This window comes from Ovis aries, chromosome 15 (genome assembly GCF_016772045.2).
Source record: "Ovis aries strain OAR_USU_Benz2616 breed Rambouillet chromosome 15, ARS-UI_Ramb_v3.0, whole genome shotgun sequence".
In the NCBI taxonomy this organism is placed as follows: domain Eukaryota; kingdom Metazoa; phylum Chordata; class Mammalia; order Artiodactyla; family Bovidae; genus Ovis; species Ovis aries.
This window is the reverse complement of record NC_056068.1, coordinates 15,326,417-15,342,388: the sequence shown is the minus strand read 5'-3', so window position 1 is coordinate 15,342,388 and position 15,972 is coordinate 15,326,417. Positions and strand designations below refer to the sequence as shown.

General features: G+C 45.6%; 1 protein-coding gene across 2 annotated transcripts in view; it reads left to right on the top strand.

Moving 5' to 3' along the window:
* AMOTL1 (angiomotin like 1) overlaps positions 1-15,972 on the top strand; it is a 201,053-nt gene that overhangs the window by 34,185 nt on the left and 150,896 nt on the right. Inside the window, exon 3 of one of the 2 annotated variants that reach the window (XM_027979153.3) lies at positions 2,175-2,309. The exons of the other annotated variant lie outside the window; for it this stretch is intronic. Within the exon in view, the coding sequence (XP_027834954.1) occupies positions 2,225-2,309 (85 nt within the window). The 5' untranslated portion in view covers positions 2,175-2,224. The remainder of the gene's footprint in view (positions 1-2,174; positions 2,310-15,972) is intronic. 2 annotated transcript variants of the gene reach the window in all.

The following is a 15,972-nucleotide window of genomic DNA, read 5'->3' as shown; positions in this document are numbered from 1 at the left end:
ATAAATGGATTTTCCCAAAGTCACCCAGTTAGTACCAGCATTAGCATTAAAATCTGAGTCTAATGACAAATCCAGTGTTGTCCCTATGGTATTAGGCTAGACCCATTCTGGTCTAGAATTCCCCTCTAAAATTTTGGGGTGCTTGGATTGAACACAAACCCCTAGTGAGCCAGGACCCAGTTAAGTGCAGTACAATCTTTGGTGCCTCCTGGTATTCGACTAGAGATTTGTGGATGTTTGTTGCAACTCTCCAAGAGTACCACCCTTCTCTAGGCAGACAGCCAAAACCCATCACATCAGTCTGCCTTGTCCACGGACAGACTGGCAGTGCAGGAACCTGCAGGGCAACTCTGAGCAGCATTCTTGAGACCGAAGGAAGCCAGCTGCTCTGATTGCAGCTGGTGATCACCAGGGCCCATCCTAATGAGGCTGACAAGGTTTCTGCCCTGGAGAATGTCTCATTGGCTGTACTCACAGACTAGGTCCATCAGTCACCTTCAATTATTCAGTCATGTTCTTTGGAGGACCTGCAATGCAGAGCATTATAAAGTCTCTTTGAAATGTAGGGAGAAGTTTGGCTGTGAGTTGTAATCTTCCCAGATACAGTTTACTGGAAGGGATTCCCAGGCTGGATTTCTTGGAGACAGCCAGTGAAGCGTCCTTTTTATGAAAACTAGAGCCTTCGTGACATGGACGTTCTACCATGGTTTTCAAGAGAAAGTGGAAAATACATGGTCCTTCTCAGCCCTGGGATTTTCTTTCAAAATAATATTTATTATATATTTTTTTCAGATTATAAAAGTAATGCTTGTCTCTCATGGAAAATGCAGAAGATTACAAAGAAAATGAGAAGTACTCATATTTCCAATATGATGGGATTTACCTCCAAAGTTTAGTTCAGATTTTCCAGTCTGTTTCTTAGTCACATATAGAAGTATATACTTAATTTTTTTTTAAATGAAACTCTTATCCTACCCTGAAGTTCGAGGATTCTATAAAACCTGCAGAACTAAATACAGTAAGTTTCTTGCTCAAAGTCTTGAATGTGATTGTTGTTCCACAAACATGCTAATTGAATGAAAAGGGGAACCATGGTTTTTTGACTCAATTAGACTTGTTGAAGATCTCACACTCAGACTATGCCTGAATCTTTTAATTTTTATGTTTTATTGAAGTACAGGTGGCTCAGATGGTAAAGAATCTGCCTGCAATGCAGGAGACCTGGGTTCAGTCTCTGGGTTAGGAAGATCCCCAGGAGAAGGGAATGGCAACCCATCCCAGTGTTCGTGTCTGGAAAATCCCATAGACAGAGGAGCCTGGCAGGCTACAGTCCATGGGGTCACAAAATGCCAGACATGACTGAGCAACTAACACGCACACATGCACGTGCACACACACACATAGTTGATTTACAATGTTGTGTGAATTCTTGCTGTACCGCAAAGTGACTCAGTCACATACACACACACACATACATATATTCTTTTTTATATTATTTCCCGCTATGGTTTATCCCAGGTCACTGAATATAGTTCCCTGTGTTATGCGTTAGGACCTTGTTGTTTATCTGTTTTGTTCTATATGTAATAGTTTGCATCTACGAGCTCCACTCTCAGTCCATCCCCCACGACCCTCCTTCCCTGTTGGCAGCTACAAGTCTGTTCTCTATGTCTGTTTCAGCTTCATCGATACCTTCAATTGTGTCACATTTTAGATTGCTCATATATGTGATATCATATAGCGTTTGTCTTTCTCTCCCTGACATACTTCATTTGGTATGAGAATCTCTAGTTGCATCCCTGTTGCTGCAAATGGCATTTTTCATTCTCTTTTATGCTTGAGTAATATTCCATTGTATATATGTACCATTTCTTCTCTATCAATTCATTTGTCAGTGGACACTTAGGTTGCTTCCATGTCTTGGGTATTGTAAATAGAGCTGCTATGAACATAGGAGTGTGTATATCTTTTAGAATTCAGAGTTTTCTCCTGGATAGATGCCCAGAAGTGGGATTGTCCTGGCTATTGTGAATGCCTGAATCTTGACAATGATCTTCACGTGCTAAAGAAACATAATAAACTAGAAATTGACTGCTTTCCTTCAAGAATATGTTCCTGCCCCAGCAGAGTATCAGTAGTCAATTATCTCCATTTTTTCGTGCTCATTATTTCAGGAGATTCCGTTTGATGAGAGAGCTGCACATACAAGAGACTTGCGGGAAGCATGGACCTTAGTGAAACATGGCCTTTGGAGGAAGGAACCTGGCTGTCTCACGCTGGAGTTCATCATTTTGCCAACACCAGAGGGGGTATGGCTGCTTTTGCTGTCCCAGATACACGCGGTCCTCTTCAATTCATGCACCCACTGGGTCAACCCAGCTGTACACACTACGTGCCCAGTGCTATCTACCTTTTCAAAACCAGCTGGGTGGAGAGGCGAAGGCATGGACTTTGGAGTCAGACAGACCCAGGTTCAGATACAGAATTTTCTCTTTATACACTATGGGGCCTTAAGAAGCTCTATTGTTTCCTCAGCCTTAACATGAGAGTAAGAAATCCTACTTGGAGGCTTGTGATGAGCACCATTAAATAATGTAAGCTGTCATTGACTGAGCCCTTACCCTAGCTGGGTGGGAAGCCAGTCACATAGCTTTGAGCACCTAACATCCAGGCGCTATTTTCTTGCCTGTCTCCCATCTCTTCCCTCTCATCTCCTCTCCACAGCCATGCAAAGATTAAAACTGGGGATAATGCAACTGGTATAACCGGCGTAGATTTCCTTCTGTGTCCACATGCTAGCATCTGATTAATGCAACTCAGTGTTAAGTTGTTACTGTCCTGGCATGGAGCATATAGGTGTCAAAACCATACCCCTGACACAGGCAAGTGGTCCTCTGTCAGGTCCAAGGTCTGCCCCATTGCCCGTCCCCCAGATCTAATGGGGATCCACTTTGGTAGGAGCTAATCTGTGGATGAGAAAACAGAGGCCACTGAAGTTAATGCAGTCACATGATCTTTTTAGAAATGGTATGCCTCTCATTTGCTGTTATTTATTCATTCACTCAATTAATAATGAGCAGCTACTACGTGCCAAGCACTGGGAATATAAGAAAGAGATTAAGATAGACACAGAGATCACCAGACTGCACTCCCTACAGTGCCCCATCTCTAAAATGCAGTAACTTAGATAGCAATAAACACTTACTTAGTTTTTGCACTGCATCAGGGTACATTTTCCAACCAAGACGACTACACACAATGGGAGTTTCCCCAGAGGGAAGCTTTAGGTTCTGAGAGAAGAAACTTGGATGCAGTCCAGACAAAAACCAATCTCTGTTCACTCCTACGCCCTGTCACATTGCCACCTGAGCCACTTTTTAGAGGTTCTTAAGCCCTGTCTCCTCACAGCCCAGGGCACAAAGTTGGACCTCCTCAGCTCCACACATAGCCTGCCTTTCCTGGTCTGACCTCTGCTTGCCTCTCTAGATTCATCTCCTGCTGCTCCTCACTAAACACGAAGCCCTTCCTCATCACCATATCTACCTCCCCCTGCATCCTTGAGTACCGCATGCCCTCATACACCTGTGAGCCTCTGCAAAGACTGTTATTAGTATGTGCCTTCTACCTGGCCAGGTCCTGCTCATCTCTGAAGCTGCAGCTTCAGTCATCTCTTCTGGAATCTCTTTACCCGTCCACCCCCATCCTCATCTGAACGAGCTGCCGTGTTACAGAGTTGCTATGTTGTATTGTCACTGCCTGCATCCTAGATGACCTGTGAGCCTCTCAGGGGCAGACATCTTCTTTTACTTGCCTTTGCCTCCCTTTCACAAGCAGCCTGGCAAATATTTGATATGTATTTGGTGGCTGGCTGGCTGGCTGGCTTGATGAATGAATGGGTGTATGAATGAATGATGGCTGAGACCAGGTCCTCTGCATATTTCTGTGGTCACTGAGAATGTTTTTGAACTGTGGCAGCCCAATGCATTGCACAACTGCTTCTGGCATCACTTCACCTTGCTTTTGGCACACCTAGAGCATTTTGCTCGGTGACCCCAGGCTTGTTCATCAAAGCTGGATGGCATAAGAAAGAATTAAGTATGGTTTGTCTGCATCATCCATCATGGAAGTTTAGAGCAGAAAGAAGCCTCAGGGGTCACTGTGACAAAGGGGTGGCTGGAAATTCTACCGTGAGCTGTTTCAAGCATTACCACACATCTCCTTGAGTTCACCACATCATGTATCTACAGTCTTTGGAGATACAGCTGGCTTGTAGGAAGGGGACCCAGGCTGGTGTCTAGATCTGCCTGATGGAGAGGCACTTTGGGTAAGTGATGAGCCTCTGGAGCTGATGGAAAAGCTTGGCTCAGATGGGCAGCAGATACCATGTTATCTGGCCCCAGTTCAGACAGTCCGTCTGTGATGTTGGAGGTGTTGTCCTGCGTGGGTGAAGCACCCTCACAAGGAAGAGGTATGCTGAAATGTGAAAGTTCTTGTGAGCGGCTGGATTAGGGTGGTTCTCAGGCTGGATTAAGCTGGGCTTCCCTGGTAGCTCAGTCAGTAAAGAATCTGCCTGCAATGCAGGAGACCAGTGTTCCATCCCTGGATTGGGAAGATCTCCTGGAGAAGGAAATGGCAATCCACTTAAGTACTCTTGCCTGGAAAATCCTGTCGATAGAGGAACCTGGTGGGCTACAGTCCATGGCATCTCAAGAGTTGTACATGACTTAACAACTAAACCACCACCACCACCAGAGGCCTAGGTCAGGGTTCAGGGAAAGGATGCAGGTCCTGAGAGGACTAGGTAGGGTGGTAAAATGGAAATACGGTGAAATGTTGAAACGAGGTGAGGAAACACACTCAGAAACAAACAGACTTGCACAGTGGGAGACTTCCGTGCCAGACTTAAGTCAGAACTGGATGAATTACAAAAGAATATTTGTAATCCCTCATTAGATAGATACCTTACACCGGATGTGATACTACACCCTTTTTTAGTATAAAGACCATCACTATTCACTCTCACACAACCTTATTCTCCTTTTATGAATGAAACAAATTGAGCCTGAAGATGCTGGGAAACTTGCTCACGGTCACAGGCAATGTGGGGATTTGAACGGAGGTCTGCCTAACACTTAGCCCTGCCAACTTATTGCCTGACAATTCACCCTCCAAAACTGGGTACTCTGCCTTCTCCATTAAAAGCTCTGGGGGCCCAGTTACAGACTTTTTTTTTTTTTTTTTTTTGCTGCTTATTTTGTTTTCACAGTAGAAAAGAAAACTAGCTCTTAACAAGGCCAGAAAACCAACAGTGCTGTCGCAATGTGTGGATTACCATCCAAGAGCCACCGATGGCCACCTCAGCTAATACATTGCCAAGGCCTTGATCCACCTGCTTTGGACCATCCTCCCTCCACCCCTTACCCCACGTCCCCCATCTCCCAACACTGGCTGGTGCCAGCTGCTCCATCTCGGAGGCTCACTGTAGGCTAGTGGGGTTTACATTTCTAGCGAGCTACCAGAGAAAGTCCTGAAAGTGTCCAGGCCTTGAGATCTTATTCTTGGCTTCACCAAGTCGTTTGAGAACCGTGTTATCTGCCAGAAAGGCTCAGTTATCCTGGTGAGTCATGAGCCTGGAGGCAAGGCCAGTTCCATGCAACATCTGGGCCTCTCAGCTACCATGAGGGGGGGTCAACCTCCTGGAAAGCTGGCTGGGAAGAGCCCAGGATGTCTGGGGGAGATACAGAATTTCTCCAGGAAAGTCCCTCTGCCACTCCCAATGCCTACACTCTTAAAATCCCCTCAAGGGCCTGGGCCAGTGGTTACGCAAATTTATTTTAAAGGCCTGGAACACATTTTCCAAATGAAATCAAATGCAGAGCCTGACACACAAAATAGAAGGGGGCCAGAGCCCTGGTTCTGACCGCTGTGCTGTAGGCGCCTCTGATTCACCAGCTGCCCCATCAGACATGTGGGGATTTGGCACAGGAGGGGAGGCTTCCTCAGACCTTCACAGTGAATCCATAAAACACATCTTCCTGTTATACATGTGTTCATTCAGCTGTGTGGGAACCCTGCTGTCATTCACTATTCCCAGGGGACCCAACCTGCTTAAACTTATCATCAGGGAAGAGGCAGGAAGTGTGGGGAACATAACCTGGCAGCCCGAGCCAGGTGTGTCTAGAAATTCACTGGCGCTGTTTCCCCATTCTGGTTATAAAAACAGGAAGGGGCGGACTTCCCTCCTGCACGAAGGAAGGACATTTTTCCGAGTGTGGTCTGAGTGCCAAGCACTGCTGTAGACATTATTTCGTTTTGTTCATATCCTCACTGAAATCTCTTTGAGCAGTTACTATTAACCCCATTTTGCGGATGAGGAAACTGAGGTGTGTGAAGACACAAATATGAAGTCCAGCTTGCACAGCAAACGACAGTAGAGCTCACAGTCACACTTAGGTCTTTGTTCTCCAGGGCTCTGCTCCATCCAGTTCACTTCCCTGTCAGTTTCAAGGGGGCAGCGCCATGTGTCTAGGAAGCTTGATCCTTTGAGTCTATTTCTTAAAATATATATATATATATATATTATTTGCTTACTGTTGCTGTGTTCGATCCTTGTTGCTGTGTGCGGGCTTTCTGTAGCTGCAGTAAGCAGGGACTACTCTCCAGCAGCAGTCTGTGACCTTCTCATTGCTCTGGCTTCTCTTGTTGCAAAGCATGAGCTCTAGGGCACGTGGGTTCAGTAGCTGTGGCCCACCAGCTTAGTCGCCCTGCAGCACGTGGCGTCTTCCTGGATGAAGATGGAATCCCCTGTAATGATTCAGGAACCCCCTGAAATGATTAATTTCAATAAGCACTGCTCTGACTTAGACAACCTGAAGGCAGCACTCCACGAAACGTGTCTAGGAAGATTCTGCATGCTTTCTCTAGTTTGGGTGAGTGGGGCTACTTTCTAATGGCAGGGTGAGGGCTTCTCACTATGGTGGCTTGGGTACGTGGGCTTAGCTGTCCCGCAGCATGTGGAATCTTCCCAGATCAGGGATTGAACTCGTGCCTCCTGCATTGGCAGCTGGATTCCTAACTGCTGGACCACCAAGGAAGTCCTATTTCTTTTTTTAAAAAAAAAATTATTTTATTTTATAAAATAAAACTGGATATAGTTGAGCTTTGTGTCTGTTTCTCCTGCATACAGGCTGGTAAAAAGATACAACATAATCTGTCATCCCTGGTCTCCTATTGGCATTTGTTTTAGCAAGTTTCATAAACGTCTGTTTTTTTTTTTTTTTTTTTTTTTTTTTTTACAGAGGAGATCATAGGCTAGGTGGGTCTGGAGACTTGTCAAAGATTTAGTGGCAAAACTAAGGCGAGAACTCAGGCTTCTGCTTCTCCTTTCAGCACCTACATTGCTAAGACCATAGTTTGTTGGAAAAACCATTTTAATGTGAAACAAAGAGAGGCTCTTATGCACCAGGTAGACTCTATTTGCAATGTCTGAAAGAAGTGATTCCCTCTAAGGCCTCAGTCCAAAATGGGAGATGAGGACAGTCTCTGCATGTCAGCAGAAACTCACATCCATTCTAAGGACCTCTCATAATGGTTTAGTTATAGATTTCAATGACACCAAATGTTTTTACCTTTCGTCTTAACCCAAGGTATTTTGTCTGATTTCACTCAATAGATCCAGCTGAATGCAAGCTGGAAGTGTATGATTTTCTTCTGCAGGGACCTTTTTCTGTGTGTATTTTTGGAATGGTTTGTTCTGAGTCATAGCCACATATACCTTCTAGTCGCTTCTTGGCTCAGCCAGAGTTCATTTCCTTTGATATGATGCTGAGTGAAGAGTCTTTTAAATCTTCACCTATTCCATAGTTGGTAACAGGGGGTGTTACCTAGGGGTGGGAGGTGGGCTGGATGGATCGCAGTTCATATACTTCATAAAACACTTTGCTGTGGTTAGTAGCATCTACTGCATTGGTATTTCAATTGTTCAGAGAACATACTAAGCATTTTTACCAAAATGAATCCTTGTCTTCCTGTCAGACTTAGTACCATATCATCTCTTGGCTTGTACTGTTTCTGTAAGAAGAATGATTTTTTTTTTTCTTTTCAAGTGACATATAGTGACATATAGGTGGCACTAGTGGTTAAAAAAAAAGCCCCGCCTACCCATGCAAGAGACATGAGACATGGGTTTGATCCCTGGGTGGGAAAGAGTCCCTGGAGGAGGGCATGGCAACCCACTCCAGCATTCTTGCCCGGAGAATCCCATGGACAGAGGAGCCTGGCGGATTACAGTCCATAGGGTCTCAGAGTCGGACACGACTGAAGCAACTTAGCATGCACGTACCCACAATTCTTCCGTTAGGGCCATTTCTTTCTTCTGGACAGTATCAAACACTTAAAGCATTCTCTGAGGCTTGATTTTCATTTAAAGGGAACGAAGCAACTCTGTTTTCTTTCTGCCTTTCATCAAGGATTATTAAAAAAAAAAAAAAGTGGGGTTGTGCTTAAAGAAAAGAATATTAAACCCTAGGAGAAGAGAGATGTCCTTTGGGCCATTTCATCCCTGGAGCTAATGCTGAGACCAATTAAATGAAAATTTTCTTTGATGAAGCCCTATGGGTGGGTGCATATGTGTCCCTGCTGTCCTCTGTCTTCTTGTCCTAAGAGGATGCACACAGAGACGGGATAACAGCAGAGAGTCAGCCCGGCCCGGGCAGCCACAGCCTCTCTCTTCTCTCCTAAATCAGTCTCGCCCTCGCTCCCCAGGGTGGGGAGGGGAGGAGAAGCGTCACATCTCCACTCCCTTCTGCCATTAACTAGCAGAGAGCCTACAGGAGACAGAAGGCTACCCACAGAGAAGATGAGCAAAGGGCAACATCAGGGAGAAGAGGGAGGCAGACGGAAGGTTTAGCTCTCTCCTGCTTGTCTTTCATGCTTGAAATCGGTGACCTCCCAGGGGTAGGGATCGGAAGGCTGTGCACAGATGCTAGCCTGTGGCTACCATCCTAACTTACTACAGAATCCATGCAGCTGTTTCTTGCAAAGGGAATTGATAGCATACCTTAGCCGAAAAATAACCTTTTCCCTGTGTGGCATTTTTTTTTTCTTTTTAACTTTTTGTTTTTAAGTTTTTGGCGGCATCACAGGGCATGTGGGATCTTAGTTCCCCGACCAGGGATCAAACTTGCATCCCCTATATTGGAAGCATGGCGTCTTAACCACTGAAACACCAGGGAAGTCCTTGCTAGGGTGGCATTTAGACCTCTCATCCATCTCTTGGGGGAAGAAGTCACCTCCTGTATGAGGCCCGTCTCCTCCTTTTCTCCATTGACCAAGGGGCCTGCGGTATCAAAGCAGCCCATCTAGGCTGGCCCTCCCTGTGGTCTCTGCTCTAAGCGGCGCTGCAGCAAGGCAGGCCCTGGCCCCGTTGCAGCAGAGGCCAGCCAGGGGCTGATGGCATCCCCAGCCTCCTGGGGGCAGGGACAGGTACACAGCTGCCGTCCTGCCCACCATGCAGGATATTAGTGATGGCTGCTTTGCTAGAAACACCTCCAAAAGCATTTTCTAGTGCTTTTAGCTTTAGAAAAATGGATCAAAGAATTCCTTTGATTTTAGCATTATGTTCCATGTTGCCACGTGAGCGTAGCTCCTGGGTGGAGGGATGAGAGCTCTGCTTAGTGAGTTTCCAGGATAACTGAAATAGAACCCTTTAAATGCCTACATACTGTTCAAGATTTTACTGTTCTGTACATAACAGTTGATAAGACTTTTTTTCCAAAGATGTGTTTATACACTTTCTTGCCCTACTAATAAACAGAAAATAGTCATACCTCAGTTTATGATTAAGGTTGGACCAATATCTCATTTAGAGATGCACTGTGTCTTTCATTTAGAAGCCATCATAGGATACCTAATTTGTTTCAATAATTCATAAACATGTTTGAATGTGCCTAAAAAGCAATCTCGATGAGCACACAAGAAGGTGTGGATGGTATTTCAGTTTGTGGATGGAAACTGAGAAAGGAGGACTTCCATTTTTGCAGTTTATACCCATGGGGAATAAATATCTTTTTCTTTCCCCTTGAATACATATTATTTGCTTATAAAATAAAATTATTTGCTTATAAATAAAATTAATTTAAAACATTTAAAGTTTGATGTATTCTTAACTTTGTATATACAAAGAAATATTAAAGCTAGGGGTTGGGTTCCCAGGTTAGCTCTCAAAAGTCTGCTCACCTCATGTAGAGGATAATAGTAAGAGTGGAGATTAGCCATCAGCCCTTTGTTGTACTCCGCTTCTGTGGAAAACCTGAATCCCAGAAATAATTCACCCTGAGCCCCAGAAATATTTCCTTCTTGCTGCTTTCACTCCATATGTCCCACTTTCTAATAAATGCTGCCCTAGAAATAAGATCTGAGATTACATCCCTGTCTTTAGAGGCCATAGCAGCAGGAAGCCCACTCTCCTGTGGTGGTTGAGTTGCTAAGTCATGTCTGACTCTTGAGACCCCATGGTCTGTAGCCCGCCAGGATCTTCTGTCCATGGGGTTTCCCAGGCAAGAATACTGGAGTGGGTTGCCATTTTCTTCTCCAGGGGATCATCCCAGCCCAGGAATTGAAGCCGGGTCTCCTGCCTTGCAGGCGGATTCTTTACCGACTGAACTACAAGGGAAGCCCCAGTAGGAGAGTCAAAAAAAAAGGGACTCCAGCATGCCCAAGCCTTCTGTGTGGGAGAGAAAGGAACATTTCTTCCTCAGCATCCACGGTGTCCAGCACTGTGCTTGGTCTGTTTCACACTTGACCTGCTCAGCTTCTCCCAGCAATACGGTATTAAGTATTATCGTCAGGAAACTGAAGCTCTGGGAGATCTAGTAACAACCCTGTGATTTCTCCCCTAATAATTTGACAGAACTGAGATTCCAACCTATAATATTGTGTACTCTCTTTTATAACTTCCCAGCAGAACAATTTCTTTTTATATTGGAGTATAATTGCTTTGGGCTTCCCTTGTGGCTCAGCTGGTAAAGAATCCACCTGCAATGTGGGAGACCAGAGTTTGATCCCCGAACTGGGAAGATTCTCTGGAAAAAGGAATGGCTACCCACTCCAGTTTTCTGGCCTGGACAATTCCATGGACTCTATAGTCCATGGGGTTGCAAAGAGTCAGACACAACTGAGAGACTTTCACCTTCACTTCACATAATTGCTTTACAATGTTATGTTAGTTTCTGCTGTACAACAAAGGGACTCAGCTATATGTATACATACATCCCCTCCCTCCTGAGCCTCTTCCCTTCATCCCACCCCTCTAGGTCATCACAGAGCACCAATCTGAGCTCCCTGTGTTATACAGCAGCTTTCCACGAGCTGTCTATTTACACACAATAGTGCATATGTCAACGCTACTCTCCCAGTTTGCCTCACCCTCCCCTTCCCCCCGCTACGTCCACGAGATCGTTCTCAACATCTGCATCTCTATTTGTGTCCTGCAAATTGAATAGTACCTGTCATGTGGAGTAAAGTAAGTCAGAAAATCAAATATTGTATATTAATGCATTATATATGAATCTAGAAAAATGGAACTGATTAACTTATTTGCAGAACCATTTCTTTATAAGAGGTCTATAAGAATCCAGTTTGAGATATTGCCTAAGGGTAGGAAGGGCTTCTGAACCTATTGGAAGGTGAGCAACATGAGGACAGGAACCCATTCTGACCACTATTGTATCTGCCTTGCCTCGCAGATGCATTGCCTACCATCCTGGCAGCATGGTGTGTATGCTTAGTTGCTCAGTCGTATCTGACTCTTTGCAACCCCATGGATGGTAGCCTACCAGGCTCCTCTGTCCATGGGAATTCTCCAGGCAAGAATACTGGAGTGGGTTGCCATTCCCTTCACTAGGGGATCTTCCTGACCCAGGGATGGAATCTAGGTCTCCTGCATTGCAGGCGGATTCTTTACCATTTGAACCACCAGAGAAGCATGGTACTTCCCCATAAATATTGTTTAACTAACAGGAAATGTTATTGTTTGCTCTGCTTTGCTTCCTAAGATAGAAAATTGGAATCATACATTTTAGAAAAATTGTCAACAACAAATATTAAAACAAGAAAAATATTTTTTCATTAACTTTCAGCTGATTAGGAAATTTAAATAACTGAAGGGCTGCAAGAAAAGTTCTTAGCTTATGAGTCATCCATTTATAGGGAACAAATTGAAAGGGAGTCCATTGTGAGTTAGAACAATCTGGCAGGCTCCAGAACCTAATCACCTGGTAGAATATTTGTAATGCTCTTCCTATGGGGAATGGCTGATCCTAATTCCACATAACCGACTTTCAAGGAAACTCTTAGAAAGCAAACTAAGAGGTGGGACCATGTACATTGCTTTTAATTGGAAGCGTAATCTGTGGTTAGTGATTTCTTTCAGTAACTCGAAGTCGTTAAAGAAAAGAGCCTCATTTTCCTCAGTTGTGAAAGAGCATACCATCTAATAATAATTAACATGTACTTGATTTTCAGTGTGACAGTCTCTATTCTACAGGCTCTAAATGCTGTAGTTTATTGCATTCTTGCTACAACCTTATGAGTTAGGTGTAATTATCTCCATTTTTATAGAAAACTAAGGTTAGTAGAAATTAAACTACTAGTTAATAATGAATCTGGTATTAGAGCCAAGGTCTGGTTGACCCCTAACCAGACTGTTGCTCTCATACCAAAGCCCTCTGTAGATTCTCTCTCTTGGAACACAAAGGCTAGTTGCCTCCTGATCTGACAGGGAATTGGAGGCGACTAGTCCTGCAAACACGCCATCTGAGCTCACCTCCTCATGGCATCAGGGAGTCGAAGGCTCCTACTCAGATCAAGAACTGACCGTTGGAATTTGGCAATGCCAAGGTCAGTCTTGACCTTGACAGGAGCTACTCTGGAAGAGTGATGAGCTATAAGCCTGTTTGCCTTTAAGATTAAAGGAAGATGGTGGAAACAATGAGTGTAAACAATTCTTTGATGAATTTTGAGGTAAATTGTCACTGAGACTTGAGATCGGTAATTGGAAGAGAGAGGTAGAGTTGGAAAATTTTTTTTTAAAGATAGAAAGATAGTAGCATAGTTGTATACTGATGGGAATGATCCAGAACAGAGGAGAACATCAACTTAGAGAAGGGAGGGGGCAGAAATCCATGTGAGAGGGCACGGAGGATCTGATACACAACGGAGGAGTTGGCCTTAGCTGGAGAACGGATGGTTCATCCATAGTAACAAGAGAGCAGGAGAGAAGTAAATCAGGCAAACACAGAGGGATTGCTGGGCTGCACTAATGTCCACTTGAGGCTAGTGGTCACACATTGAAAATAAGACCAGTCAGCATGATGCTATGCTTCTCTGATCATGTTTCACTGGGTGCTGGCAGAGAGAAGATAAAGAAATAGATTTTATCAGGGGTATAGTTTTCCCAAAGACTTAGTAGACATAGAGAGAGGTGGATTTGAAGGCACATATAAGAGAAATGATAATAGTAAACCTAGAAACTAGGCTGGTTAAAAGAGAAAAGAATGTCAAGAGGGACAGTAAGGGACACAAAGAAGGTCACAGGATCAGCAAATTACAGGAGCGGTTGGGGTCAAGGAGACATTGGGTGAGGATAACAGGAAGAATAAGCTGGAAAGCTTGGAAGGCTGAGTGATGGTGATAGGAGAGTGGAATGCTTGGTGTTGAGATTACAGATGGTGTTACTAGGAGGGCAGGAAGCTGGGATAGCTGGAGCTGCAGGAAGGGAGAGGATGTTGAAGAGCTGAGAGACCAGAGTATGAGAAGAATCCACTGGTAGATTTGGAAATAAAAATTACCATGGGAACGGTATTGGGGAATGTGACAGTGAGCCAGATGCCAACACCTTCAAGAAATGAGGTAGAATAACACAGAGGCCTGTAGACGGCTGCAGTGAGTAAAGGTCGTGGACAACGTGCTCTGTTATTTTCAAGGAGAGCCAGGTTTCCAGCAGAGTGAGGAGTTGAAAGAAAGTTTGACGAACCATGAATGAAAGTGAAAGTCGCTCAGTCGTGTCCAGCTCTTTGGGATCCAGTTCATGGAATTCTCCAGGCGAGAATACTGGAGTGGGTAACCATTCCCTTCTCCAGGGGATCTTCCCAACCCAGGAATCGAACCGGGGTCTCCTGCATTGCAGGTGGATTCTTTATCAACTAGCCATCAGGGAAATCCATGAATTCCTGAGAGCAAATGGAGGTTTTCAGGAGATGGGAGGGGATGTCTTGATATGGCAAACATACACCCAAGCACATTCACTTCTTGGATTTCAGAGCTCAGACTGTCAGGAGTGGGGAAAACAGAAGAGGATAGAGAGATAGGCTAGGCAGTTCAAGAATGGTTGCTTTGGGGAGTCCCTTGCCCTAGTGGTTAGGATTCTGGGCTTTCACTGCTGTGGCCCTGGTTCAGTCCTTGGTCAGGGAACTGAGATATCCCTCAAGCCGCTCTCAGGGCAGCCAACAGAAAAGGAAGAAGAAGAACGGTTACCCTGGTGTGGAAGGAGGACAGTCTCAGCCTGGTCCCTGGCCATTCCTCTGTGGGTACTGGGGCCAGGGTGCCTTCTTTCTGTTCTCCACGGTAAATTGTAGACTGACCATAGAACACTCAGAGATGACCGAGGTTTACAGAATGAGAGCACCTCAGCACAGGCCCATGGGCCCTTGGGCTGCTGCAGCTGGCGATCTGATCAGTCTGAGACTGTAGAAGGTCCCCGGTTCGTTGCCCAGACTGTTACCTCTCCAACTATCAGTGTCCAAGGCCGGGGACGGAGAATAGAGAGCCGTTTTCTATGTCTGCGCCTTCCTTCCTCTGCCTCCTCCCAGCATCTCTAGAGCACTTTCCCATAGTCCAGGGCCCTCCTGAGTGAGGTGTCAGTCTGGTCCGATAGGAAACACATAATCCATCTGTACAAGTTATTCAGGCCACTGACCCAGGGAGGGAGATTCCCGCAACCTGACATCAATTTCTTTAGGACCTACAACTCAAACTTTCAGATCCAAACTTTTGTTTCTACATTCTGTACGTGAAACTGCTCAACTCTTTTTATATTAGAAGGAATATGGCTCTGCTCTTTCCTGATACGTGTAAGCGCGCGCGCGCGCAAACACACACACACACACACACACACACACACACAGTATAACAACAGTGCGCAGTCATATATAAGTTACTTAACTTCTGAGCCTCAGTTTCCCTATCTGTGAAATGAAGGCATATTATCTTCCCTGCTAGTCTCTTAAAAGGAAGAAATATTGCTTGGAGTGGAGTCAAAATTCAGGTTCAAAGGAGAGGGTTGGGGGCGTTGGAAACCCTTCCTTGCTGCAGGGAATATTCAAGCTCTGAAACTCCTGCCTTTCCCCAGGAGAAGCAAAGCAAAAAAACAAAAACAAAAATGATTTCTCAAGCATGGGAACAGGACAGACATAATACAAAAATGCTGCAGAAATCGTTTTACAACTGGTTACCCGCTCTTTTGTCATAAATGGTCAGAGAGAGTGGGGGTGGGGAAGATGCCCTCCCACCGGGAGTCGGGAGGCAGCGCGCGCGCCACTGCCAAGCGTGAAGGCCGCGGTCTCCTAGCAACGGGTAGTGGGGATGCGCAAGGGCGCTCCATCGGGTGGGCGCAGGGAGCTCGCAGCCGCCGCCGCTGCGCGGTCTCGGGCCTCCCGGACCCGCCAGGAAACTTTGGGGCTCCTGGGCGCCGGGCGTCAACACTAGACCCGGGGGACGCCGCGATGCGCCCCGCAGGCTGAGCGCAGAGGGGGAGGTCGCTGCCTGGCGCGGCCGGCCTGGGGGATCCATGGGCTCGCACCTACGGAAAGTTGGCGCACACTTGCGTGCGCCCAGAAGACGCTTGGTTCCTGGGCCGAAATGCTCCCCGCCAAGTTTCTTTAACGATTTCTTCCCCCCAGTGGATCTGGCATCTGG